Below are 23807 nucleotides of genomic sequence, written 5' to 3'. Positions count from 1 at the left end.
CCCAGGACAGCCCCTGGCCAAGCCCACAGTCCTTAAACCATGCCAAGGATAGCTCCAAACCTGGCCATCCAACGAGGCCCAGGTAAACACTGCCCTATGCAGGATGGACTCTGCTAGCAGACCCAGGTCGGCCCTCTGGGGCTCCCGTCGGCCTTCCTGGCCATTGACTCCCACATAGAGGTGGCAGTCTGCCCTTAGAAAATTCCTGACCTGCCACCAAGTCATGGCCATACTGCCCAGTGAGGCATCCAATGATGCCTCTCAATGGTCCAGAAGCTAGCATCGTGCCCCCCCCCCAACTCATTTCCTGATCCCACCATCCTCCAAGTCAGTTAGGGTCATTGGCCAGGATTTTGTCCCAGAACAGACTGCAGCCCTGAGCTCTGCCCCACTTGGGTCTTCATCCCTCCCCAATGAGGCCCAGCTACTTGCTAGGCGAGAAGTCACCAACCATAGTGTCAAACACTCTGGTCCTACACTCTGGGGCCCTTCGTTTGCCAAAAAAGGACCATGTACACCACCAAGGGCAAAGCAGGAACTCTGAGCCCATCTGGCCTCTCTGGTCTGCCGCCATCAACCACACAGGTTACCACCCCATGCCTCCACACCTTGGGGGGGGGAACCCCACCTCTCTTAGGCCTTCTCTGCTGCTGGCCTCCTCCCACCCTCTTCCTCCAGATGATGATAGTCTAGTCACCCCTAACCTTGCCCTCTTCCCCTTTCCCCACCCAAAACTCAAGAACCACACAGGGAGGGACAATCTGATGGCTCCATTTATTGTTCCCCACTCCCCCTCCCCCTCCCCCAACCTTGTCTGGGGAGGGCAGATCAGCATGGCTGCCCCAATGGAGGAAGGGGAGGGAGAACCCCTAATGGAGTAAAGATTAGGAATAGAAAAGGAAGGGGGAAAGGAATGAGAGGAAGGAGGGGGGAAGAGAACTAAAATAAAATGCTAAATGAGAGAGAAAAGGGACTCCTCTTCCTCTTTCCTCCCCCCCCTTGGCTCAGGGAGGAGGGGAGATTTCTCCCCTTCCCTCATGGTTCCCCAGATAAGGGGGGGCGGGGGGGTCCTCTTTCTTGGTCTCTCTCTCTCTCTCTCTCCTCATGTGTCTAAATCTGTCTTTTGGGCCCAGGGAGGGGAATGGGGTGGAGGGAGGCACAGCACCAGAGGATCTGCCCTCATGTCCACACAGCCCAAGTCCCCTATCTCTGACCACAGGGGAATGTGCCACTGACCCCCCCTGCCCGCCACCCATCATTCACTATGTCTAACTCCTGCCGAGTGTCTCTTGGTCTGGCTCGATTGCGCTCTCTCTCTCTCTCTCTCTCCCAGCCCGAGGAGCCCTTCCCCCCCGGGCCCCGCCGCCCCTACCGGACCCGGCACTCACTACACCTGCCCTCATCCACGACCCCGGCGGCCACGTAGTAGTTCTGCCCACAGACGTGGCAGATGAGGGGGGCCCCCACGGCGTGGGTCTTCTTGTGTCTCCGCAGGGCGGCACCCTGGCCGAAGCCCTCCCCACACTCCACGCAGATGTGGGCAGGCTCCTCCCCTGCAGTGGCCTCCTCCCCATCCTCTTCTTCCTTCTCCTCCCTGTCCCAGCCCCCCAAGCCATGCTGGGCTCGCTGGTGGGCCAGGAGCTCCGAGCCCTGCATGAAGCCCTTCCCGCACTCCACGCACACATAAGGCTTCAGAGTCGGGGCTCGCCGTGGCCGGGGGATCACACCCCCGGCCCCCACTTCCACCTTAATCACCCTTTCTCCCATCTCCTCCTCCGACCTTGCTCGGCCGGAAGCCAGCCCCCCGCCATCCCCAGCGGCGGCCATGTCTCCGTCCTCCACCGTGGATCCCCCCATGGAGGCGGCGGCGGCGGCGGCAGCAGCGGCAGCTGCGGCGGCGGCGGCCGCCACCTCAGCCTCAACCTCAGCCACCACGGCGGCTCTGGCTCTGCGGGCAGCCGCCTTGCCCTCGGCAGCCAGCTCGGGGTGCAGCCGCAGGTGGCGGGCCAGGCTCTTGGCCTGGCTGAAGCCGCGGCCACAGCGGGGACAGACGAAGGGCTTGAGGCCGCTGTGAGAGCGCCGGTGCTTGGCGAGGCTCTTGCTCTGAGTGAAGCTGCGGCCACACTCGGGGCAGGCATAGGGCTTCTCGCCCGTGTGGATACGCTGGTGCTGCATGAGGTTGGAGCTCCAGCTGAAGCGCTTGCCGCACTCCGAACAAGCATAGGGCTTCTCGCCCGTGTGGATCCGCCGGTGCTGGACCAGGTGGGAGCTCTGAGAGAAGGTCTTCCCGCAGTCGGTGCAGGCGTTGGGTCGCTCGCCCGTGTGCGTGCGCTGGTGGCGCGTCAGCTTCGACCAGTGGCTGAAGCTCTTGCCGCACTCGTTGCAGATGTAGGGGGCCGGAGGGCGCGGCCGGCCCCCGGGCCCCGAGGGAGGGATGGGAGGTGGTGGTGGGGAGGGCTTGGGAGGGGGCCAGCTGGGCTCATCCTCATCATCGTCCAGCAGGAGGATGTCCACTGGAGGGAGGAAGGAGGGGGGAGGGAGGGAGGTCAGAAGGAGAGGTCACCTGGGTCGTCTCTGGGCTAAGATCTAAGGTCCTTCCTCTCTGCCTGCCCCCCCCCAAAGCAGACCACCCCCCCCCCCACCCCCGGCAAGTCCCAGGAGGAATCTGAGACAAAGGCCAAGAGTCCTCAAAGCTCGTCCAGCTCGGGCAAACCGGATCCCTGGGTTTCTCTCCCATAGACACCTGTGCCCCAGTTCCTTCAGCTGCTCCGCCCTGGGCCCTGGGCAGGGGTCCCGGCCCCCCGACAGAGCTCAGACTGGACCCAGACTCCTTAAAATATCAAGCTGAGTCTTCTGCACCAGCATCTTGCACCCCTGGGTGGAGTCTCTGAGCCGGCTCCAGGAACCTCCTTTTAGAAGGGCCCCGAGAGGCTGAAGTAGACTAGCCAAGGGCCCAGAACCCCCAGACAGAAGAAGGGGCCTGGGTGCAGACTTGTCAAAAGACATTTCCCAAGTGGTCTAAGCTGCCTTGGGAGGGAACGCATAACCCCCTTCCCTATCACCGAGAGCCAGGGCAGCAAGTCACCATGAGCTGGCAGCTCCCTCTTGTGAGGCTTTGGCCAGGTTGGGGGCGGGGGGGGGGGGGGGGGGGGAGAAAGAGGGAAAGTGGGAGAGAAGGGAGAAAGGGGGAAAAGGGGGAAGGGAGGAAGGAGGAGAAGGAAAAGGGATAAGGAGGAAGAAAAGAAGGAAAAAGAGAAAGGCGTGAGAAAGGAGGGAAGAAAGGAGGGGCGAGGAAGGAGATGGCTGGGAGAGAAAGAAGGTGAAAAAAGAAGAAATGGAGGAAAAGAAGAGGAGGCCAGGAAGGAGGGGAGGGGAGGGGGAGGGGAGAGGAAGGGGAGGGGAGAAGAGGAGGGAGAAGGAAGGGGAAGGGAGAAGAAAAGCAAGGGGAGGGGGCTGGGGCGGGGAGCCCCCCCCCCCCCCCGCCCGGCCCCCGCCCCCCGCCCCCCGCCCCTCCCCGCCCCCACCTGGGTGCTCGCGACTGGCCATCTGCTGCTCCGAGGAGTCCAGGGGCTCCGGGGACCAGTCTTCCTCCCGCAGCTCCATGCCGGGGGCCGAGATCCTGCGGGCGGGCGCCAAGCCGAGGGGGTCAGGGGGGCCGGGCCGGAGGGGCGGGGTGACCTTGGGCCAGTCACTCCACCCGGGGCCTCAGTTTCCCGGGGTGGGGGAGGGGAGGGGCCGGGGCGGCGGCCCCGCCGGTTAGGGCGGGGCCCGGAGGGGGGGGCGAGGCTCGCCCTGCCCCCCTGGGCCTCAACTTCCCCCTGGAGCCTCTCAAGCGGCTTCCGGTCTCGAGGCCAGGCCTGGCCAGAGGGGGGGAGGGGCAGGGTCACGTGTCCCTCCTGCCCCTCCCCTCCCCCCCGACATCCGCAGGAGGCGAGAGCGCGCACCAGGAGGAGCCCGCTACCTGGAGGCGCGTCCCCGAGCGGGAACGTTACCCCGCCCCTCCCCCCGCCCCGGGAGCGCGCGGGCGCGGCCCCGCAATGTCCTTGCCCCCTCCTCGCGCATGCGCGTCCCCGAGGAGGGCCCCCACTCCGAGAAGGGGGCCCTCCCCGCGGAACGCGCATGCGCGTCCCCCGGCGCTGCCCTCCCCGTACCCCCCGCCCGCTCACCGGCGCGGTTCCTGTTCCTGTCCGCGGAGGTCCGCTCGGAGCCGGACTCCCGGGGCCGCCGCCGCTCCGTCTCCTTCCTCCTCCTCCTCCTCCTCCTCCCCCTCCTCTTCTTCCTCTTCTTCCTCCTCCTCCTCCTCCTCCTCCCCCTCCTGGTCTTCGGGCCTCTTCCTCCTTCTCCTCCTCCTCCTCCTCCTCTTCTTTCCTGACGGCGGCGGCGGCGGCGGCGGCGGCGGCAGCGGCTCCTCGGGGCCCGGGGTCAGGGGGACGGCCGGCCAGACCGGAAGTGACCCTGACGTCACGTCCGTCCCCTGCCCAGGCCCCGCCTCCCCGGGCCCGGCGCCGGCGGCCGGCTCCAGGGCTCCGGGGCCGAGGCGGCGCGCTGCCTCGCGGGCCCTGCCGGCGCGTCGGGCGGCGGGCCGCCCGGGAGGGCTCCGCTGGCCGGCGCGCGGGCCCTGGCCGCCCGGGCCCCGCCCGGCAGCCGTTTCCGGGCCGCTCTAGGACGCCGAGTCCTCCCGCCCGCGCGCTCACTGGTCGGGGGCGGCCCGGGGGCGGGGCCTGCGCCGCTCCCTGCGCCTCGCCCCGCCCCGCCCCCTCGGCCGGCCGACCTCCCCGGCGGATACAAAGTATCGGGCGGGGGGGGGGGGGGCGGGGCGGAGCCGGAGGCGCCGGCTACTAAGTAGCGGCCCCTGACGTCAGCGCCGGGCTGGGGGCGAGCGGCCCCGGGCCAAAGGTCTGGAGGCGGGAGACGCGGGGCCCGTCTCGGGGAAGGGGACCTCGGACTTGCTCTCGGGCCCCGGGCCTGTGACTCCAGGGGCCCGTCATTCAAAAAGCTGTGGCCGTGAGGAGGGAAAGGGGGGGGAAAGGCCTGGCCTGCGGGCAAACTTGGGGAGCTCTGCCTTGGAGGTGCCGGGAAACTTCCCCTGGAGCAGTCCCCTGGGCAGCTAGCCATGCAGGGTGTCCCAAAAGACTTGGTGCAGTTTAGAATTTGGGGGACCCCCTGTAAAGGGCTGGGGTCCCTCCTGAGGAGGAAAGCCGCGATTGGGGAGTGGTGGACATAAAGGTCCTGATGCCTACCCGTGGTGCCCGGGAAAGGGTAAAGACCCAGCCTGCGGAGTCTGAGTTCAAATCTGACCTCAGACGCCTCGAGCCTCTGTCGGCTTCACTGTAATTGGGGAATGATGACACCAACCGCCCAGGATGGCGGGGGAGATCAAGGGAGAAAATACTCGTCGAGCCCTTGGCCCAGCTCCTGGTCCACACCAGGCCCCCCGTAGAGGAGAGCCAAGGCAGGACAGAGATAGCCGGAAGGATGGGAGTCAGCAGTCGGCCCAAGGGATCCCTCCGCAGGTTGCCTCCTCAGAGCTGGGAGTGGGCCAGCGGGCAGTGAGGCTACCAGCTCTACCCACCAAAACATGTTTTCACACAGGCTTTTGTCAATAGCTTTAGTTTTCCAGTGAAATCCAAAGTCTCCCTTCTTACCCTTCTCTTCTATTCCAGAATTATCCTTTCCCAGAAATTCCAAAATGAGCAGGGTTCCATCCAACCCAGGTTGGCCAGCCCAGTAGCAAAGGGGGTGAGAGGAGCCCTCCCGGGCTGCCTGCCGGGGCCCTGTTCCCCTCACTTGACCAGGGCCCTGCCAGACTTTGTCTACTCCACCCAACTCTTCCTGCCGCTCTGGGTTTCTGAGGACCCAGGTCTCCACTACATTCCGGGGGCCAGCCCCACCCCCATCTAGCGTCTGCTACTGGCCTCTACCACAAAGATTTTGCATATACTTGTGGTGTGTGGGAAACCTGGGGCTAGGCTGTGGAAGGGAGAGAAACCAAGTCAAGAGGAACCCTTTTACTGGGGGGGGAACCAGACAGGGAGTTAGGCCCACTGAGTCTGCCCAGCTCTCCTCTGAAACAGCCCCAAGCTTCTTCTGGAACTTCCTCAATGCTCCGGAACCTTTCAGAAGGGCTTGCGAAGGAGACCAAGATGGGCAGAGGGAGAAGTGCTCTGCTCTGTGAGCCAGAGCCTGAATGGCCTTCTAGGCTGCCCTGAGTTGGGAACTCAAGGAAGGAAATCTGGGCCTGATCTTTACACTAAGGGTGCAGGAAGAAGTCAGGCCGGGGGCGGGGGGTCCCCCTGAGGTGTGACCCAATCCAGAGGAAGAGGATACAGCAGGCAGGAAGCTGATGAGCAAGTGGGGAAGAGTGCCCAGAGCTGAGCCCTTTCTGAACAACACCTCCGTTCCCACCTCCCCCTCAATCTAGCCAGTGGTGCCCACACTACTCTCTCCCCAGGCCACTTCTTAGACCTCATCTTTCTCCACCCCTTCGCAGCTCAGGCTTGGCCTGAGCCTCTCCCACACCTAAGGCCTCTGCAGTAGCCTCCTAACTGACCTCCCTGCCTCTCCAAAGCTACTAAAGTAATGTCTGACCAACCATATCCCTGGAGCATTCCCTGGGTCTTCATGTAGGTGTTAAGTCTAAGTCCATTCAGCCCAGGGGAAACTGTTCCTGTCCCTCACATGGCTTGTGTGCTATAGCTTCCCCATGGTTATCACTTTGGAAGTTAATATCATTCATAGGGCATTCATCAGACTGCTGTAAACATATCCAGAGGAGGGGCTCAAGCTGCTAACATTAGAGAAGCCCTCACCCCTGGAGGGGAGGAGACAGCAGCCTGGCTCTGAGATGGCAAACCCCAAACATGCTTAAACAGTACCATGAACCAGGCACATGGTGCAAGATGGTAAGCCTACAGGAGCTGGCAGTCTAATGGGGGCAGGGGTCCAGAAAGTCACACGGATGGTGACATGGATGGTGAGTGGGGTCATGCAGGGTTCACGGACACAGCCCATCCAGAAGCAGAAGCCAAGATGATTTGGTGGAGATTCATGCTACGAGGGCTGGAGCAAAAATGCTGGGAGAGTCAGTCACCAACAGGAGAAGGGGGCTCCGGAACCTGAATTCATTTTGCTGGGAGGAGGGAGAATATCTCCTGGACCTAGACCTTCCTCACTTCTGCCTTCCAGAAGCCTTACCTTCTTTCAAAGGTCATTCTGGAGTGACTCCTGCCCCCTCCCCCCCCCAGCTGCTGGTGCTCCCTCTAAATTACCTTGCCATTATCTTGTATTGATGTCACCGTATGGGTGTTGTTTTTCAACCAAGAAAAGATGAGCCCCTGGTTGGCAATCAGCCCAGGGCCTGGCACTGCCCGTTGCTGCTAACTCCTCCTCCCTGGGTCTCTTTTGCTGTCATCACTTGTTTCCTTCCCTGTCTCAAACTCCTATTTTCTGTGGGAAAAAAAAAATTTAGAAACTAGGAAAATATCCTGATTCCTAGGTTTCCCTCTCTTAACTCATTTCTTCCAAGTTCCTCATATCATCACTTCCATCCCTGTCCCTTCAGATCTCTCCAGGTTGCCCTCGTGACTCTCCCCAGGAATTTCTCTTTCAAGGCAGAGACATCTTTTTCTACTGAAGGTAACCTCTCCTTCTGTTGACCCACATCCTCCCAAACCCTCCATTTTAAGGAAGAAGCCCAAGCTTCTCCAGGCTACCTTCCTAACTCTCCCCTTTCCTCTTCCTCCATTTGGAAGGAAGCTATGTTGAGACCAGGGACTAGCTTTCCATGGGCAGCAGAGAGTGGGCTGATCTCAAGTCAGAAAGACTCATCAAATCTGACCTCAGATACTTTCTAGCTGTATGACCCTGGGCAAGTCACTTGACCTTGTTTGCCTCAGTTCCTCATCTGTCACTGAACTAGAGAAGGAAATGGCAAACCAAGATAATCCCAAATGGAGTCTAAAGAACCAAATGTGAAGAATAATCACAAAGTATCTCTCCAGCTGTAACTGTGTTGCCAGCACAGTGTGCAACATTTTGCGAGCTGGTAATGAAGGCTTCTTTCCATGGTTCTTATTCCAGGTGCTGATGAAGAAGAGGCCCATTTCTTTTTTCTATTTTCCCAATTATATGTAAAGGTAATTTCCAACATTGATTTTTTAATAATTTTCTCCCTCACCCCCTGCTATCATAGCCAGTAATCTGATATAGATTGTACAGGGACAATTGTATTACACATGTTTCTATATTGGTTACACTGTGAAAGAAGAGAAAAGGGAGGAAAAACACAAGGATAAAACTAAAAAATGAAAATAGTATGCTTTGATCTGCAATCAGACTCAATAGTTCTCTGTGGATGGCATTTTAAAATAGTCTTGGAGGAGCAGCTAGGTGGTGCTGTGGTTGGGGCACTGGCCCTGGAGTCAGGAGGACCTGAGTTCAAATCCAGCCTTGGACACTTAATTACCTAACCCTGTGACTAGTCACTCAATCCCATTGCCTTGCAACCCCCCCAAAAAAAGAATAGTCTTGGCTTACTGTATTTATTGCTGAGAACACTTGTGTTGCTGTTAAAGTATGCAGTGTTCTCCTGGTTCTGCTCACTTCAATCAGTACATGTAAATTCATATTTTTCTGCAATTTTCCTGCTCCCCGTCTCGTATAAAACAACAGTATCACGTTCCCATCTCACGACTTCTTTGGCTACTTCCCAAGTGATGGACATTCCTTCAAATTCGAATTCTTGGCTGTTACAAAAAGAGCTGCTGTGCATATTCTTCTACATGTGGTTCTTTGTCCCACTATTGTTTTATCTTTTGGTATACAGACCCAATAGTGGCATTGCTGGATGAACGGATGTGCAGTTTCATTGCCCTTTGGGCATAATTCCAGATTGCTTTCCAGAACAGCTGGATTAGTTCACAACTCCACCAGAAAAACATTAGTTCCCAGTTTTTCCACATACTCTGCAACACTTAGCCATAATTATTCATATCTGATGGGGGTGAGGTGGTACCTCAAAGGTATTTTAATTTACATTTCTCTAATAGTGACAGTATTTTTTTCATTTGACTATAGATAGCTTTAATTTTTTCATTAAGTGCCTGTTGATATCCTTTCACTATTTATCAGGTGGGGAGTGACTTGTGTTCTTATAAATTTGACTCAGTTCTCTCTATATATGAGGCTTTTATCAGAAATACTGGCTGTAAAAATAGTTTCCCACTTCCTGTTTTCCTTCGAATCTTGGAATGTGCATGTGCAAAATCTCTCCAATTTAATGTAATCAAAATTGTCCATTTTACATTTTATAATGTTCTCTATCTCATGTTGGGTCATAAAAAGGCCCATTTCTTTACCAGCACCAACGCTTCAATGAGTACCATTAATCCCAAGACCTAGCATCTCCAAGATTACTCCCAACACTGTCCACATCTCTATCATCTTCAGCCTGTCCATTTCTGTCTCTTCCCTGCTATCTCAAAATGCCCAAGGCTTCCCTAATCTTAAAAATTCCTCACCAGACCCTATATAGTAGAAGCTAATAAATGTGTGACAATTGACTGTTTTGAGTCACCACCGTCTTCAGGTCTTAAGTGGAAATATTTACTCGCTCGATAAATTTCATCGGCTCCCTGATGAAGCTTGTCCTTCATTCTTAAAGAAGGCTATGACATCAGAGAGGTGATAGTATGACAAGCATGTGAACTGGATTTGACTAAGGGGGGGCTGTGCTCAGTCACCAGCCTCACTTTCTCCTCTGAAGTCATCTAGGTCCAGTGGTCAGTCATGAATCAGGAGGACTGGAGATGACCCTGGATGCGAGGCAATCGGGGTTAAGTGACCTGCCCAAGGACCCACAGATGGAAAGTGTCAAGTGTCTGAGGTGGGATTTGAACCCAAGTCGTCCTGACTCCAGGTGCTTTATCCTCTGTGCCATCTGGCTGTCCAGTGACTCCCTATTTTCCCTTGGCAGGATCAAACTTGAATTCTTATGTTTAGCTCAGAAAGCTCTTTCCAACTGGATTCCAGTCTGCTCTTCCAGTCTCTAGCCTTACATTATAATCTTTCCAGCATGTCACACCAAGAGTGTCTCACAAACAACATGCTGGGCTTCCCTCATGCCTGGAATGCCCTCGCCCTTCTTCTCAAGAGTCTTAGTTTCCTTGAAATCTTTGCTCAAACCTCACCTTCCTCAAGATATCTTTTCTTAGCCCCAGAAGCTAGGGCCTTGTCCTTCTCCCTCCACCCCACCCTCACCAACTCCTCAGAACATGTATTTATTTTCAGTGGAACTTACCTGTATATGTTGTTTCTACCAGAAGAAAGTAAGATCCTTCAGGGCAGAGACTATTTCATTATCTTGGAATTCTTTGAGCCCAGTACAGGGCCTGCACAGTGGTAAACAGTATATGGATTTTTATTAAAGTGGATGGTTGATTGCCCCAATCCCACCCTCCCCCCAAACTTCTTTATTTTTGGTTAACAGTCTCAGGCCTATCTTCAATAATTGCTTACTCAAGGTACACAATCTATGGTCATGTCTCCTTTTTAAAAGAATATTTTATTTAGCTTTTGCTTTGCATCACCTGGATTTATCCCCTGTAACCTTCCCTCTCCCAGGGAGTAATCTTGTAATAGAAAGATTTTTTCCTTCAAAGAAACAAAAAGGATAAAAACCAATAAAAAAAAACCATCAACACATAAAAAATATCTGCTTTTATATGTAACATCCTGTACAGTGGCCTCTCACTTCTGTGGAATGAGAGGAAGGCTCTTCTTACATCTTCCCTTCTACATGATTATAATTATGGTCAAAGGCACCATCATAAGAATCACCCTGTTCTCCTCCCTCACTCTCAACCCCCAGATCCAATATGGTACTGAAGCCTGTGGATCTCCACCCCCCCAAGCATCTGATTCAGGCCTACAGCACTTCTTCAACCTAAAGCATTTCTTCCACACTCCCCCATTCGCACCTCTGACACTGCCCCAACCTTAGTGCAGGCCCTCAATCACCTTGTATTTATTGTAAGAACTGCTGAGAGGTTGGCCTGCCTGAAAGTGTCTCCGCCTGCAGTCCCTCCCGCTTCAGTCATCAAAGTGAGAATGTCTGAGGTCTCTCTTTCTCCATCTTTCGGAATCTGTGGCTCACTCCCCCCCATTCTATCTGTCCCTCCTCTCTCTCCTCTCTCCGTCTTCCTTTCCTCTCGTATCCCCCTTTCTTTGTCTCTCATCTGTCTTGTTTTTTCTCAAGAAATATTTGTTCAGCAAGTCACTTAACCCCATTTCCTTGCAAAATTTTTTTAAAAAGGAAACCAATACACAAAAAAAGAAATATTTGTTCCAAAGTCAATGGAATGGAAGTTTAGAGGGAGCTGAATGCCTTCTGGGAACTGGCAGTATTCAAGGAAAGGAACCCTAGAGCCAAGCTAAGCCTCCAAGGCAGAGAAAAGGAAGGAGGGGATATGAGTGGAAACCTTGACATGGACCCTCAAGGGAGTGGGGGTGGGGGTGGGAAGAGTCTAGGAGAAAAGAACACAGAAGCCCTGGGCTTGCTGCCAAGGATGGATAGAGACTGCCTGGGCTCTGGGGGGAACCTGAGAGGGAAGGCAACCTGGGTCATGCAATCACACTCCTAAAGCTGACAGTATCACCACCCTACTCAAGAAGCTGCCATAGCTCCCTCTTGCCTCAGGAACCAAGTACAAATGTCTCGATTTAGCATTTAAAGATTTTTCACAATTGGGGTGGCTAGGTGGTGCAGTGGATAGAGCACCAGCCCTGGAGTCAGAAGTACCCGAGTTCAAATCCAGCCTCAGAAATTTAATAACGACCTAGCTGTTGTGGCCTTGGGCAAGTCATTTAACCCTACTGCCTTGCAAAAACCTAAAAGAAAAAAAATCTTCACAGTCTGGTTCTATTCTCCTCCAAAGCTTCTCACATCTCCTTCCAGTCAAATAGGTTTTATGGTAGGAAGTGGCTTGGACATGCAGTGAATAAGTCACTGGAAGAACTGAATTCAAATCCTACCTCAGATACAACTCTGTGAAGCTATCATTTTGCTGACTTTCTTTGCCTCAGGCTTCCTCATCTGGAAAATAGGGATGATCACAGCATCTACTGACTCTGGTTGTCACATGCAGTTCAAATGAGATACCTGGGAAAAGTGCTTTGCAAACCTTAAACTAGCCTTTAGATGCTGACATTCCCATCTGCCCTCTCCAGGTCTTGGCACAGGCTGACCTCCACCCCTGGAATGCCCCTTAGAATCCCTCAGCTCAGAAATGTACCTTGATCTCTGCCCTTGAGGAACTTACCCTCCAGTGGGGGAGACAGCACACAAACTCAGCTATACAAAGCAAGCTCCAGGCAGGATAGATAGGACCTTCAAAATGAGCATGCTCAGGTTTGTGGAGCATCTCCACGCTAATCATCGGCTTTTTGCCACAACCCTGGCAAGGAACGACTATTGTTATCTCCCCTTACATATGAGGAAACTCAAGTACAGAGAAGCCAATGTGCGCAGGGTCACATGGCTAGGATCTGAGGTCTTCCTATTTCCCAGTCTCATGTCACTTAGCTGCCAAACAGGAAGGAGGCCTAGGTCCTGTTCTGAGCAGCTGGGGGAGGGGGAGAGAGGGTGGTGTGTACGGGGTCAGGGAGGACTAGCCCTTCTAGTGGAAGATCTGCTCATCCACCTGCTGTGTTGACCACAGATGGGCTAAACCAGGTTGATAGTAACCCACGGCCTTCAAATGGGTCAGCGAGTCAGGGAAGAGGGCTCCTCCCCCCAGCAGAATGGGCGCATGAGAACAATTTGTTCCAACAGCCATGAAGGCAGCAAAGCAGGTGCTTCCAGCAGTTCCTCAGCATGCCGCCGGCCAAGATCCAGGCCCGGGTCCGAGGCCAGCGGCCCGAGAGCAGAGAGGAGGCTGTCAGGTTTCTGGAGGAGCTCTGGGCAAGCCAGGGGGGCGGGGGGAATCTTGGGACACCCCACCCTAAGGGACGCTTCTATCTTGGTTAGATAGGGAAGATGTGAAAGTCATCGGGGTCATGGCCAGTGGAGGGGTGAGGTTGAAGCCGGTACTGCTCTATCACTCTGCGGTCCAATTTCAGGGCAGACTAAGACCCTGACAGAGAAGGACTAAATGTCCCAGAGTGTAGGCTGGGAAAGGTCTTTAAAGTAAGAAAGGCTAAAGATCAGGACTGTCAAGGTTTCTCCATCAAGATGATGCAGAGAGGACCTCCCAGGAAGGTCTCCTTCTCCCAAATCTCTGACAATAGGCATTGCCTCTTGAATGTGTCAGCGAGGGGGTACCCCCATTAGCCAAGGGGTAGTTCTGTTAAGAAGGGGTTCCTTCTGTTGGGACTCAGAATGAGGACACAGGAGTTCTCTTGGCTCCTGGAAATAGAGGCCGAGGGTTTGGCCACAGGGGAGAGAACCCAGAGGAAAGGATGAAAGTTAGTCTCCCTCCTCCTTTCAGTTACCTGGGAAAACCACAGGGTGACCCCTGGCCACACTTCCTGGGCCAAGCCACCTCTCCCACTTGAACCCCAGGGTTCCATGACTGCTGTTCATCCTGGCCAGGCTCAGGCTTCAGTTTAGCTGCTGGCACCTCCACCTGCCCTCCCCTGCCACCACCACTTGACTTCACCTCCACTTGTCCACTCTCTGCCCTCATCTTTGTTGTCCTGCCTCCCCCACCGCCGTCCACCCCTTTCCGCCTGCCCTCCCCTCCTCCCTCAGCTCTACCCGCCCTCCTTCCCTTTCCTCATCTACCCATCCTTCTCCAGAATGCCAGTCGTCCATTGCCTCCCGTCTGCACTTGCCTTCCCTGCCCCCACCTGTTCATCCTCCCCCTTCATCTCCACCTGCCCTCCCTCTCCATGCTTCTCATCCCCCTGGCTCAGCCTGTCCCAGAAGGAGTCAGTCACCCCCCTCTTTTTTTTTTGCAAGGCAATGGGGTTCAGTGGCTTGCCCAGGGCCATACAGCTAGGTCATTATGAAGTGTCCGAGGCCGGATTTGAACCCAGGTCCTCCTGACTCCAGGGCCGGGGCTCTGTCCATTGTGCCTCCTAGCCGCCCCCGGTCACCCTCCTGTCCCCTGCCTGGCCCATCCTGGGGGCTGTGGGTTCGGGGACCATCTCCGCAGCCGTCCCAGCACACGAAGCTGTCGCTCCCCTCCCCCCGGCCCGGCTCTGGGGTCGCCGGTGGGTGTCCCCTCACTAAGACCCCCCTGCCCTGGCTACTGGCTGCCCCCCCCCCCCCCGGGCACACCCGGCAGGCCCAGACTCCGGACAAGGCCGGTAGACAGCAGGAGCTAAGTAAATGCTTGCTGACAAGAACTGAGCCGCTCCGGTCCAACCTCGGCCTCCGACCGGAGGGGGAACCGAGGCCCGCTCCTCGGGGGGCCGTCAGGCCCGGGCGCGAGAAGCCCGGAAGGCCGCCGGAAAAGGTCCGGTCCGACCCGAGGCCTCCAGGCCCGCGGACCGAACCGACCGAGCCCCACCCCCTCCGGGGGGGAGGGGGCATCGGAAGTAGCAGTCCGGCCGCTCCGATTGGCCGGGACTTCCACCGCCGCTGCTCCGGATTGGTCCGCAGCCAGGCCAGGCCCCGCCCCACGGCCGTCTGTCACCCCCCCCCCTCCCCCCGCCTCAGTTTCCGGCGGAGCCGCCTCTGCCCCTCCTCCTCTCCCTCCCTCTCCCGTCTCCCCGGCGACCGCCCCTCCCTCCCGGGGCCCCCACCGCGCACGCCTGCGCCCTCGCCGGGCTCCCGGCCCCTCCCTCGCTTTCTCGGCCACCGAGTCCCGCGCCTGCGTACTCCTCCGCATTCCGCGGCTCCCCGCCTCGCCTCCGGCGGACGGCCTATGGGGAGACGGACCGCCGCGCGAGACTCGCCGGGAAATGTAGTTCTCGCTGGGGAACCAGGCGCCTAGAGCCGCAGAGGCTCTCGGGACATGGAGTCTTCGGGGGGCTGGTGCGCATGTGCGGGCGACTGAGGGGGCTTTCGGGGGCGCGCGGGCGGGCGGGGGGCGCGGCGGCGGACGCGGACGCGGGCGTGGGCCGCGACACGGAATCGGGCGCGGGCTCGGAGAGAAGTGGGAGGACGGACGGAGGGAGAGGGACGGACGGACGTCCCCACGGTGAGCGACCCGGGGGGAGGGGAGGGGAACCCACGAGAGGGACCCCCTCCCCCCTCCCTCGGCCCCCAGCCCCTTGTGCCCCGCCCTCCTCCCTTCCATGCGCCCCTCCCCCGCCGCTTCCCGCCCTCCCCCGTCACTTCCGGCCCTCCCCCACGCCCGCCGCTTCCCGCCCTCCCCCGCCGCTTCCGGCCCTCCCCCACGCCCGCCCCGCCCTCCCCCGCTCACCCGCCCGCCCCTCCCCCTCCGCAGGCCGCATGGAGCCGCCGCCGCCGCCGCCCCCCGGCGCCCCGGTGAAGCAGGAGGCCCGCGCGGGGCCCCCGGCGGACGCGCCCTGGTGCCGCTTCCGCCACTTCCACCTGGGCGAGGCGCCGGGCCCGCGGGAGGCGCTGGGGCTGCTGCGCGCGCTGTGCCGGGACTGGCTGCGGCCCGACGTGCACACCAAGGAGCAGATGCTGGAGCTGCTGGTGCTGGAGCAGTTCCTGAGCGCGCTGCCGGCCGACGTGCAGGCCTGGGTGCGGGGCCGCCGGCCGGCCAGCGGGGAGGAGGCCGTGGGGCTGCTGGAGGAGCTGTGGGTGAGGACGCGGGGGGCGGCCCCGGGGGGGGGCCCCGCGGCGCCGAGCCGCGCCTGCAGACCCCCTCTCCCCGCTTTGCAGGGGCCCGTGACGGCCCAGGACCGGCCCCCGGAGCTCGGGGCGCAGCGGGACTCGGCGGGAGCGGCCGGCGGCCCCCCCGGCCAGGAAGACGGCGGCGCGAGGCCTCTAGGTGAGGACGTGCCCTTCCCCCTGGCGGGGAGGGGCCCGGGGCGCCCCTCCGGCACCCTGGGCTCCATCTCAGGCCTGCCAGCGCGCCTTGCCCCTCCTGCCCCAACTGACCCAGGTCCGAGCTGGCAGGCCGGCCCCTTCCTGGGGGCCGAGGGCACCTCCAAGCCCACCCGGCTCAAGCCCTTAGCAGGACGAGCTTCCCCAGCGCTCAGGGTTCCCCCCGGGCCTAGTGGGCAACCGGCCTCCGCGACCACCCTTCGCTGACTCCACCCTTACCTGTGGCCCCTCGAGCCTCCCTCCGCTCACGTCCGTTTACGCGCTTCCGAGCTGTGCCGGGGTGGGGGTGGATCAACGAGGGGAGCCTACCAAGCAGAGCCCGTGTGGACCCTGGTCCCTGGGGATCTCTGCCTCCAAGTGTTTGGAGGGGTTGCCTCGGGCCTGGTAGAACCCAGGGGGCAGGACCAGCAGCGGCCGCAGGGAATACCTGTTCCTGCTGCAGCACCCGGGGCTGGGCCGGTCATGTGCGGATCCCAGTGGAGAGGAGGACTGGACCGGGCAACCCCTTCCTGATGGTCTGTCTCCATTCCTGACTCTGTCTCCTCTGTGGGGAGTGACGTGTAGACGGACTTAGCCAAGCAGGCCCAGGGTTCTCACCTCCAAATTGCCCCCCCTCCCCTTACTCTGTGGCCCGTGACCCGGTCATTGTGTTTGCAGGTGACCCAAAGCTAGGAGGTTGTGTTAAGCTCCCCAAAAGATGAAGGTGGTGGGGTGGATCTCACACAGTGAGGTTGATGTTAGAGTTTAAGAAATGCATCCGGGCCACATAGATGGCATGTCCGACCTGCTGGTCCAGAGACGGATGTAAAAGGCCTTGCAGGTCTGCAAGATGGGAGCTGAGGTTCTCTGCCCCAAGGTTGTGTGTGTGTGACCTGAGGGAGAATAAAGGACAGTAGTAAGGTCCAGAACAAGGCCACGTAGAGGGCTGTTAGTGGGCAGCCAAGAGGGATTGTACCCCAAGCAGACCCTCTAAGAAGGTGGCAGCTAGTGCTGGGAACCCTTTGGGAAAGGGTCCAGGGGACCTGCAGGAGAGAACCCCACAACGGAAAGTTTCCTCTGGGAGGTGGGGGTAAAGAGGGAGAACCAGAGAAAATGCCCAGCCTCAGGAGGGAGGCTCTTGTTTTTGGAGCAGACCATGGGCTGGGTCCCTTTTGGGGAATCTGGTATCAGAAGAGAGGAGGCCCAGCAGGGCAGTTGGAATTGGATCCTACTGGAAAAGGAGACACTGAGTAGGTGCCGGGCCATGGCCAGACCTGGTCCACGGGTGACCAGCTGGCCCCCTGGGTAGCTGCAGTGGAACTTGAAGATCTTCCCCAGCGTCACAGTGGAGAAATGGCCAGGCTTTGGGATCTGGCGGGGGGGGGGGGGGGGGGAAGCAAAGGAGAAGGTAAAAGTGTAGCCCTGGACAGTTGTGGGGAAGGGGAGAGGAAAGAATGAGTGGATGTGCTGGGGGCCCCCCACCCCTCTCCAGCATAACCCTTGATCCATAGAACCTGTCCTGGGGTCTCTGTCAACCCTGCTGTGTTCCAGGTTGGCTAGCAGTTCACCTTGCCTGGCCCCTTTTCCCTCTCTCCTTTCCTGGGTCCCTCTCCCCTTACCTCCCCTTCCCTGGTCTCCCCTCACACTCACTCTCTCCTCTTCCTCCTTCCCTCACCCTCTTTCCATTTTCCTTGATTACACTGATCTGTCCTTGGTCAGACCCCAAGTGTACATTGATTGGCCTTTTCACTTCCTGCCTCCTTTGGTCTTGTCCCCAGCTCCCCGGCTGCCAGGTTTGGTCATCCTTTTTGGCTTCCCAGTCACCATCTTGTCCCACACCTGATCCTCAGACTTTCATCTCAGACAAGCCGTGTCCACATTAGGCAAGGACCTGGGGAGCTCGCTTGGCATCCACCAGTCCCTCCCAAGGAATCTTGGTTTTCCTCTTTTTTGTTCTTGGTCCCCTGTGTTTTGGCCAGGGGTTGCCACACCAGGCTCTATTTGGGCTGCTTGAGCTCTGGGTCCCTTTCCCTCTGGACGTTATGTCAGGGGCTCCTGTACCCGCCCCCAGGTCCTAACTCTGTGTCTCTGCTCTAGCAGGAGGTGAGCCGCCCTCAGGGGCCGTGACTGGGACCACCACCCCTGCCCCAGCAGGGGCCTCCTCGGAGCTGACCCGCCCCTACAAGCAGGAGCCTGGCAGTCCCCCGGCCCTGCCCACACTGCCCTCCTGCCTACCCTGTTTCCTGGGCCCAGCCACAGCTGTGGTGGCCACGCCTGCCTCCTGCCTCGAGTGCGGCAAGGCCTTCCTGAAGCCCGCCCACTTATTGAGACACCGGCAGAGTCACTCTGGTGAGAAGCCCCATGCCTGCCCCGAGTGCGGCAAGGCCTTCCGCCGCAAGGAGCACCTCAGACGCCACCGGGGTACCCACCCGGCCCCGCCACCGGGGACGGGACCCACACCCCCCTTAGGCCTGTGCGCGGGCCCCCGCCCTGCCCGTGAGAAACCACATGCCTGCCGCGACTGTGGCAAGACCTTCTACTGGCGGGAGCACCTGGTGAGGCATCACAAGACGCACTCCGGGGCTCGGCCCTACGCCTGCTGGCAATGTGGCAAAGGCTTCGGGCGACGGGAGCACGTGCTGCGCCACCAGCGTACCCACGGGCGACCCCCAGCCCCCTCTGGCCCGGCCACGGCTGTGACCGCCACAGCCGGGGGTGGGCCCTTTGCCCCATGGCCCGTGGGATAGGGACGCCGGCTGCCCACCTGGCCACAGGCCATCGCTGGTCGCTCCTTTCTCCTGCCCTCCTACCCCAGCCTAGTCCTCCACCTGTTCACCTCTCCGTATCCCCCATACCCCCAGGTGGAGCCCCCTTTCAGGAGGCAAGGAGAGAGCCCCAGACACGTGGGGTACTGAGGGAGCTGGAAAAAGGGCCTGAGAAGAGAAGGCCGAGGCACCAGGGCTGTAAGGGGACTGGACCCTGGGGGTGGAGGCCAGGTCGTCCAGAAGCCAAGAGCCGGACTTGATTGTACCCGGGAGAATGGATGGTCAGCCTTGGCCTGCCCTCACAGGTTGTGAGCAGGTATCTGCCCCCCACCCCAAAATAGGATTTGAAGCCAAGAATATAATAAAATCATTGAAGCTACGTATAAAAGGCCAAGGCCGGAGTCATGCTCTTGTCTCAGGCCTCCCAGGGAAGGATCAGGCGTAAGGGGACAGGACGGGGTGAGGGAGTGCCAGCTGCAGTGTGGGGTCAGATGTGGGTTGGAATCTGGAGCTCCTTCCTCCTGAAGCAACCTTTAAACTGCAGGATCCCCTGCCTGGGCCTTGGCTCAGGAGAAGGCTTCAGGGTCTGACCCAGGCTTGAGCAAATATTGGAGAAAGACTTAGGTCGATCTTGTAGGAATGATGAGGACTTTGGCCCAGGCCCACTCATCCCATTTGCAAGAAATGGCATTTTGAGGGTTAACGTCAGAAGAGAGGTCTCAAAAGATTTCTCCCAAGCCTGAATTTGATTTTGAAAATAAAAAAGCCTTCAAGTCCAAACCGAAGAGTGATGTGGGGTGTGCTATTTGTTGTACTGAAGGACTCGGACCATGGAAGCCCCAAGAGAGTGAGAGCAGCTTCAGGGGAACCTTTGGAGTTAGCCCCCTGGCCCACGAACAAGGAGAGTTGAGCCTGGGAGCACTGGACTCCTGGTGGAACAGCAGGATGGCCCAGAGGTAGTGCTCAGGGTCAGCTGGGGGTGGGGGCCATCACAAGCACACTTGGGAGTACTAAGAAGCTCAAGGAAGCTGGTCTGGCTGAAGGCAGGAAGGGAAGGGGAAGTGGACACAGAAGGAGCCAATAGGTCCAGAGAAAAGGGACAGTGACTGAACCTCAGCCTCAGGTTGTCACCACTTACAAGCCTAGGTGGAAGGGCAGAGGGAGGGGAGAACAGCTAGGGGTCCAGCTGGCGATCAGACGGAGGCCCTAGAAAAGTTCAGTCTCAGAAGAAAAGCCCCCAGGGACCTTCACAGACCTCAAGCCCAAAGGATCGGTGGTCCCTGGAAAAGAGCGGGCTTGTTGGTTCCCAGGAAAGAGTGGAGGCTTGCTGATAAAATTGAGGCCCTCCATCTGCTAGGTGCATTCTAGTCAGTGGCGAGCTTCCCAACCCTGAGGGTGACTCAAGAGGTGCCCTTGACAGGGCTGTGGTAGAATCCTTGCGCACTCTATGGCCATGGTTCCCTCCTTAGCGTCAGTGTCCAGTGTGAGGCCAGGAGACCCGAGTTCAAGTACTGCCTCAGCTACCCACTGAGGAACTTGGGTGAATCATTCAACCTTTCCCACACAGACTTGGGTTCATGGAGCATTGTTCAGCTGCCTCATTTTGTTGACTTAGAAATAGATCCCGAGAAGTTCATGGTTTTGTCCAAGACCTCAGTGGGGCACAATTGACTCCCAGATCCAGGGACCTTGCCTTCCAGGAGCTTAAGGCAATGGAAGCCAGCCCTATCCAGGATAAAGAGCAAGTGAAGAAGAGAAGCAAGGCATTAGAATTAAGAGGGTTTGGGGAAGACTTCCTGTGGAAAATGGGGTTTCTGTTGGAACTTAAAGTCACTGGAGTAGGCTTGGGGTGGCCAGAGAGAATTCTCAGAACTAAGAAACGGGCCCAGCCCAGAGGCCTCAATGAAAGAAAAAACGAAGAAGGGGACTGGGCTAGGACAGGAAGGATCCCCTTTCTCTACCTTCCCTAGGTGGGTGGTGCTCCCCAGGCCAACATGGCATCTACCTGGCCCACTTCCCTGACTACTGCCCCGGATCCTAAGCTCTTCCAACCAGGCTGGGAGGAAGCAAAGACCAGCCAAGGGGGTGAAGAACAGTTGTGCCTGTGATAGAAAAGAGCCAGTTAGAGGGAGGGAAAGGTTAAAGAGGAAGAAGCTTTATCAGTCCAGTTGGACAGAGTAGGTCCCTCTCCATCAGCTCCATCCTAAGGAAGCACTCGCTGCCACCAAGCCTGAACTGGTCTCTACCTTTTGACCCTGGCTCATTTCTGCTCTGCTCTCAAACTGAGCTTTTCTGTACCAACATCTCTGTGGCTGGTTCTCACATGGCGGGCTCTTAGATGCTTCCTAAGCTCTGGAGCTTTTGCTTAGGTCTCCTAAGTTTTTGTGGCATCCAGAACCATTGCACTTCACCACAGACTACAAAAGAGCTGGGGATTTTTTTCTCCCCTTTTCTCCTTGTTGCCCAAGATGAGGGGGGCCTAGAAGGCCAGACAGAGACCTGAGGGGCATCTGTGCATGAAGACCAGAATGACAAGGGACTGTTTTAGCAGGTTTTTGCAACTATTCCAGCAGCTGGTAAAGGTGGCACTGGCCCAGAGGGTTGGAGACCAGTGAGGAGCAAACACAGGATCAGTTAGCTGCCCTCCTTCTCCAGGTTGGAATGGGCAAGCAAAGCATCCCAATGTCTGGTGCACTGGCCCAGGCAGTCATACTGGAGTCATCTGTCTGGTCCAGCCATGGGATGCCCTGCCCAGCCCCCAGCAAATGCTCCTGGAACAATGTGGAGAGGCCAAAGGGTCATTAGGTGGAGGCAACGGGACCTCTGGGGGCCATGCATGCCAGTCCTTTGACAGATGAGAAAGGAAGGACCCCAACAAAGCACTTACTGAACATTTATTGTGAACCTAGTGGCTTCCAGTCATTGGGCCAGACTCGGGGAATAAGAAAGGAGGGGAAAACAATCCTTATCCCTATTCAATGAGCAAGAAGTAATGACCAGGGAAGACCCTGGATGGGAGGCTGGGGGTGGCGGGGTGGAGGGAAACTTCCGGTGGCAGGTTGGAAGCTGAGCATGTCAGTAGTAGGGGATAGTACCAGAGAAGTGTTCCAAGTGGGGTGGGGCATCCAGAGAGGTTCCCCAAGCCAAGAAGAAATGGAGAGCCTTATTCCTGGGATAGCCAGGAGGCCAGTGTCATTGGATAGAAGAGGATGGCTGGGGAGTAAAATGTATGAAGACTGGAAAGGTAGGAGGGGACTGGGTTATGAAGGACTTTGAAAGGCCAATGAAACATTTTGCATTTGCTCCTAGAGGGGATAAGGAACCACTGGAGGTTTCTTGAGTAGGGGATGACATGATCAAACCCGTGCTTTAGGAAAGTTACTAATAGGAGGCTAGAGTAGAGCAGCAAGATACTTGAGGCAGGCTGACCCACAATAAGCTACTGCAACAGCCAGAGAAGAAGCGCCTTCACCAAGGTGGGGAAAGTGACAGAGGAGAACAGGTGAGCTATTCAAGATAAGATTGACAGACCTTGGATGTGGGGTGGAAGAAAGTGAGGAATCCAGGATGACTACTAGATTGGGACCCCAAGGGACCTGAAGGAGGGCGTTTCCACTACAGTAAAAGACAGTAGAAGGAGGGGAGGGTTTAAGGGGGGAAAGAATGTGTCCTGATTTAGGCATGTTGAGTTTAAAATGGCTGCTGAACATCCAGATTGAGATTTCTGAAAAGCAGCTGTAGATGTCAAATTAGGGATCTGCAGAAAAATTGAAATAGGAAAGGTAGAATTGTTAGCATAGATGTGGTAATGAAACCCATGGGAGTCAAGGAAATAAATTTATATAGAGAAAAGAGTCCAGTACAGACTCCCGAGGGACTTCTATGATTAAAGGGCATTGCCTAGGAAAGGATCCAGCAAAGGAGACTGAGAAGGAGCATTTGAAGATACATAGAAAAAAAAAACTAAAAGTGTTGCCCCAAATATCTGGGAGCACAAGAGTATTGAGGAGAGAATGTTCAAGGCTGCAGGAGAATGAAGACTGAGAAAAGACTATTGGATTTGACAACTAAGAGATCACAAGGTAACTTTGGGGAGAGTAGTTTTAGTGGAATGAGATTGGAAAACAAAAGGGTTAAGAGTTAGGATAGAGAAGGAAAGGCGAAGAGATGGAAGTACCAACAGGAGGGGATCTTTTGAGTTAAATTATAAAAAAGATCAGGATGAAAGGATCATGAAGGGTTTTTGAGGGTGAGGTGACAAGGGTATGCTTAGAGGTGATAGGGAAGGAGCCAGTAGAGAAGATAAGGGAAAATTTGGAGATGACAGAGGCATCAGTTTGTTGAAGGAGATAAGATGGAAGTTCACCAGCAGGTTAGAGGAGTTAGTCTTGGTAAGGAGTAAGGCCACCCCATTGTGGGAGACAGAGGAAGGTGGAGAGTGGCAGGAGACACCCGTGGAATGGGAGATGGTGAAGGGCTAAGAGCTCATGGAGAAAGACCTCAGTTGTTTTTGGTAGGATGTGAGGCAGGGGTCTCAGCTGAAAGACTAGGGCAAGAAGCATGGAGGTTTAGGGATGGAAGAAAAAGTTTGGAAGAGTGAGCTAAGGGAGGTACAGTAGGATTACCTGGCAGTAGTGAGAGCCCAAGCTAGATGATTTAACAGATTTGTACTGAACTCAAGCAGAATATCATTTTCTCCACCTTTGTTTAGCAGCAGGTGTGAAAGTGATGTGGGGGGAATGATGCAAGACTGAGTTTTGACTGGCCATAATATGATAAGGGGTTGATAGATTCAAGAAAGTACTGTGTAGAGTTAAATTGGTTTGCCAAGAAATCAAAATGGCTAGAAAAGGAGAGCATGCTCAGTGCAGGAGAAATGGCCTGAGAGAGAGAATTGAAGTGTAGAGTTTACAGTGAAGGTTGGGTTTAGAAATGAAAGGCGGGGGGGTATGTAAGGAAAGGCGAAAGGAGAGATGAAAAGCTAATTCTTGAGCTTGGGGTGAGTCATGGTGCTAGTACCTTGTGAGTAATGGCAAGATCCTAGGTGTGACCAGCTTTGTGGCTGACCAGGGTGGGTGGAGGAGTGCCTCATGAAGCAATGA

At 56.9% G+C, this 23807-nt stretch overlaps 2 protein-coding genes and 1 long non-coding RNA gene across 6 annotated transcripts; 1 reads left to right on the top strand and 2 right to left on the bottom strand.

Annotated features, from left to right (window-relative positions):
- Positions 1-754: 754 nt before the first annotated feature.
- On the bottom strand, positions 755-4250 carry ZNF787 (zinc finger protein 787). The gene is made up of 3 exons (XM_074220212.1): positions 4167-4250; positions 3525-3619; positions 755-2513 (listed from the first exon to the last, which is right to left on the bottom strand). Exons 2-3 carry the CDS (start codon positions 3601-3603, stop codon positions 1369-1371), a joined length of 1224 nt encoding a protein of 407 aa, XP_074076313.1. The 5' UTR covers positions 3604-3619; positions 4167-4250; the 3' UTR covers positions 755-1368.
- Positions 4251-4889: 639 nt separating this feature from the next.
- On the bottom strand, positions 4890-13730 carry LOC141510140 (uncharacterized). The gene is made up of 3 exons (XR_012474778.1): positions 12318-13730; positions 10298-10388; positions 4890-7446 (listed from the first exon to the last, which is right to left on the bottom strand). It is a non-coding gene; the product is annotated as an uncharacterized LOC141510140 (long non-coding RNA).
- Positions 13731-14727: 997 nt separating this feature from the next.
- On the top strand, positions 14728-21720 carry ZNF444 (zinc finger protein 444). 4 transcript variants are annotated; one of them, XM_074220209.1, is made up of 4 exons: positions 14728-14977; positions 15393-15711; positions 15797-15905; positions 18038-21719. In XM_074220209.1, the coding sequence occupies exons 1-4, from the start codon at positions 14958-14960 to the stop codon at positions 18685-18687; spliced, it is 1098 nt and encodes a 365-aa protein (XP_074076310.1). In that variant the 5' UTR covers positions 14728-14957; the 3' UTR covers positions 18688-21719. The 4 variants fall into 4 exon arrangements, with proteins under 4 accessions (XP_074076310.1, XP_074076312.1, XP_074076308.1 ...); XM_074220211.1 differs by having other exon boundaries at positions 15393-15715; XM_074220207.1 differs by lacking the exon at positions 14728-14977 and adding an exon at positions 14984-15143 and having other exon boundaries at positions 15393-15715; positions 18041-21720.
- The last annotated feature ends 2087 nt before the right edge of the window (positions 21721-23807 follow it).

Source organism: Macrotis lagotis, chromosome 1 (genome assembly GCF_037893015.1).
Source record: "Macrotis lagotis isolate mMagLag1 chromosome 1, bilby.v1.9.chrom.fasta, whole genome shotgun sequence".
NCBI classification, from domain to species: domain Eukaryota; kingdom Metazoa; phylum Chordata; class Mammalia; order Peramelemorphia; family Peramelidae; genus Macrotis; species Macrotis lagotis.
The sequence above is the reverse complement of the archived record's forward strand: the minus strand, read 5'-3'. Positions and strand labels throughout refer to the sequence as shown.

Excerpts from the sequence above, each read along its gene's own strand:
- ZNF444 (XM_074220207.1), top strand. The coding sequence starts at position 14,984 with ATGTGCGGGCGACTGAGGGGGCTTTCGGGGGCGCGCGGGCGGGCGGGG. Across the intron at positions 15,144-15,392 it reads GACGGACGGACGTCCCCACG|GCCGCATGGAGCCGCCGCCG; the intron begins GTGAGCGACCCG and ends CCCCCTCCGCAG. Across the intron at positions 15,716-15,796 it reads GGCTGCTGGAGGAGCTGTGG|GGGCCCGTGACGGCCCAGGA; the intron begins GTGAGGACGCGG and ends CCCGCTTTGCAG.
- ZNF787 (XM_074220212.1), bottom strand. The coding sequence starts at position 3,603 with ATGGAGCTGCGGGAGGAAGACTGGTCCCCGGAGCCCCTGGACTCCTCG. Across the intron at positions 2,514-3,524 it reads GGCCAGTCGCGAGCACCCAG|TGGACATCCTCCTGCTGGAC; the intron begins GTGGGGGCGGGG and ends TCCTCCCTCCAG.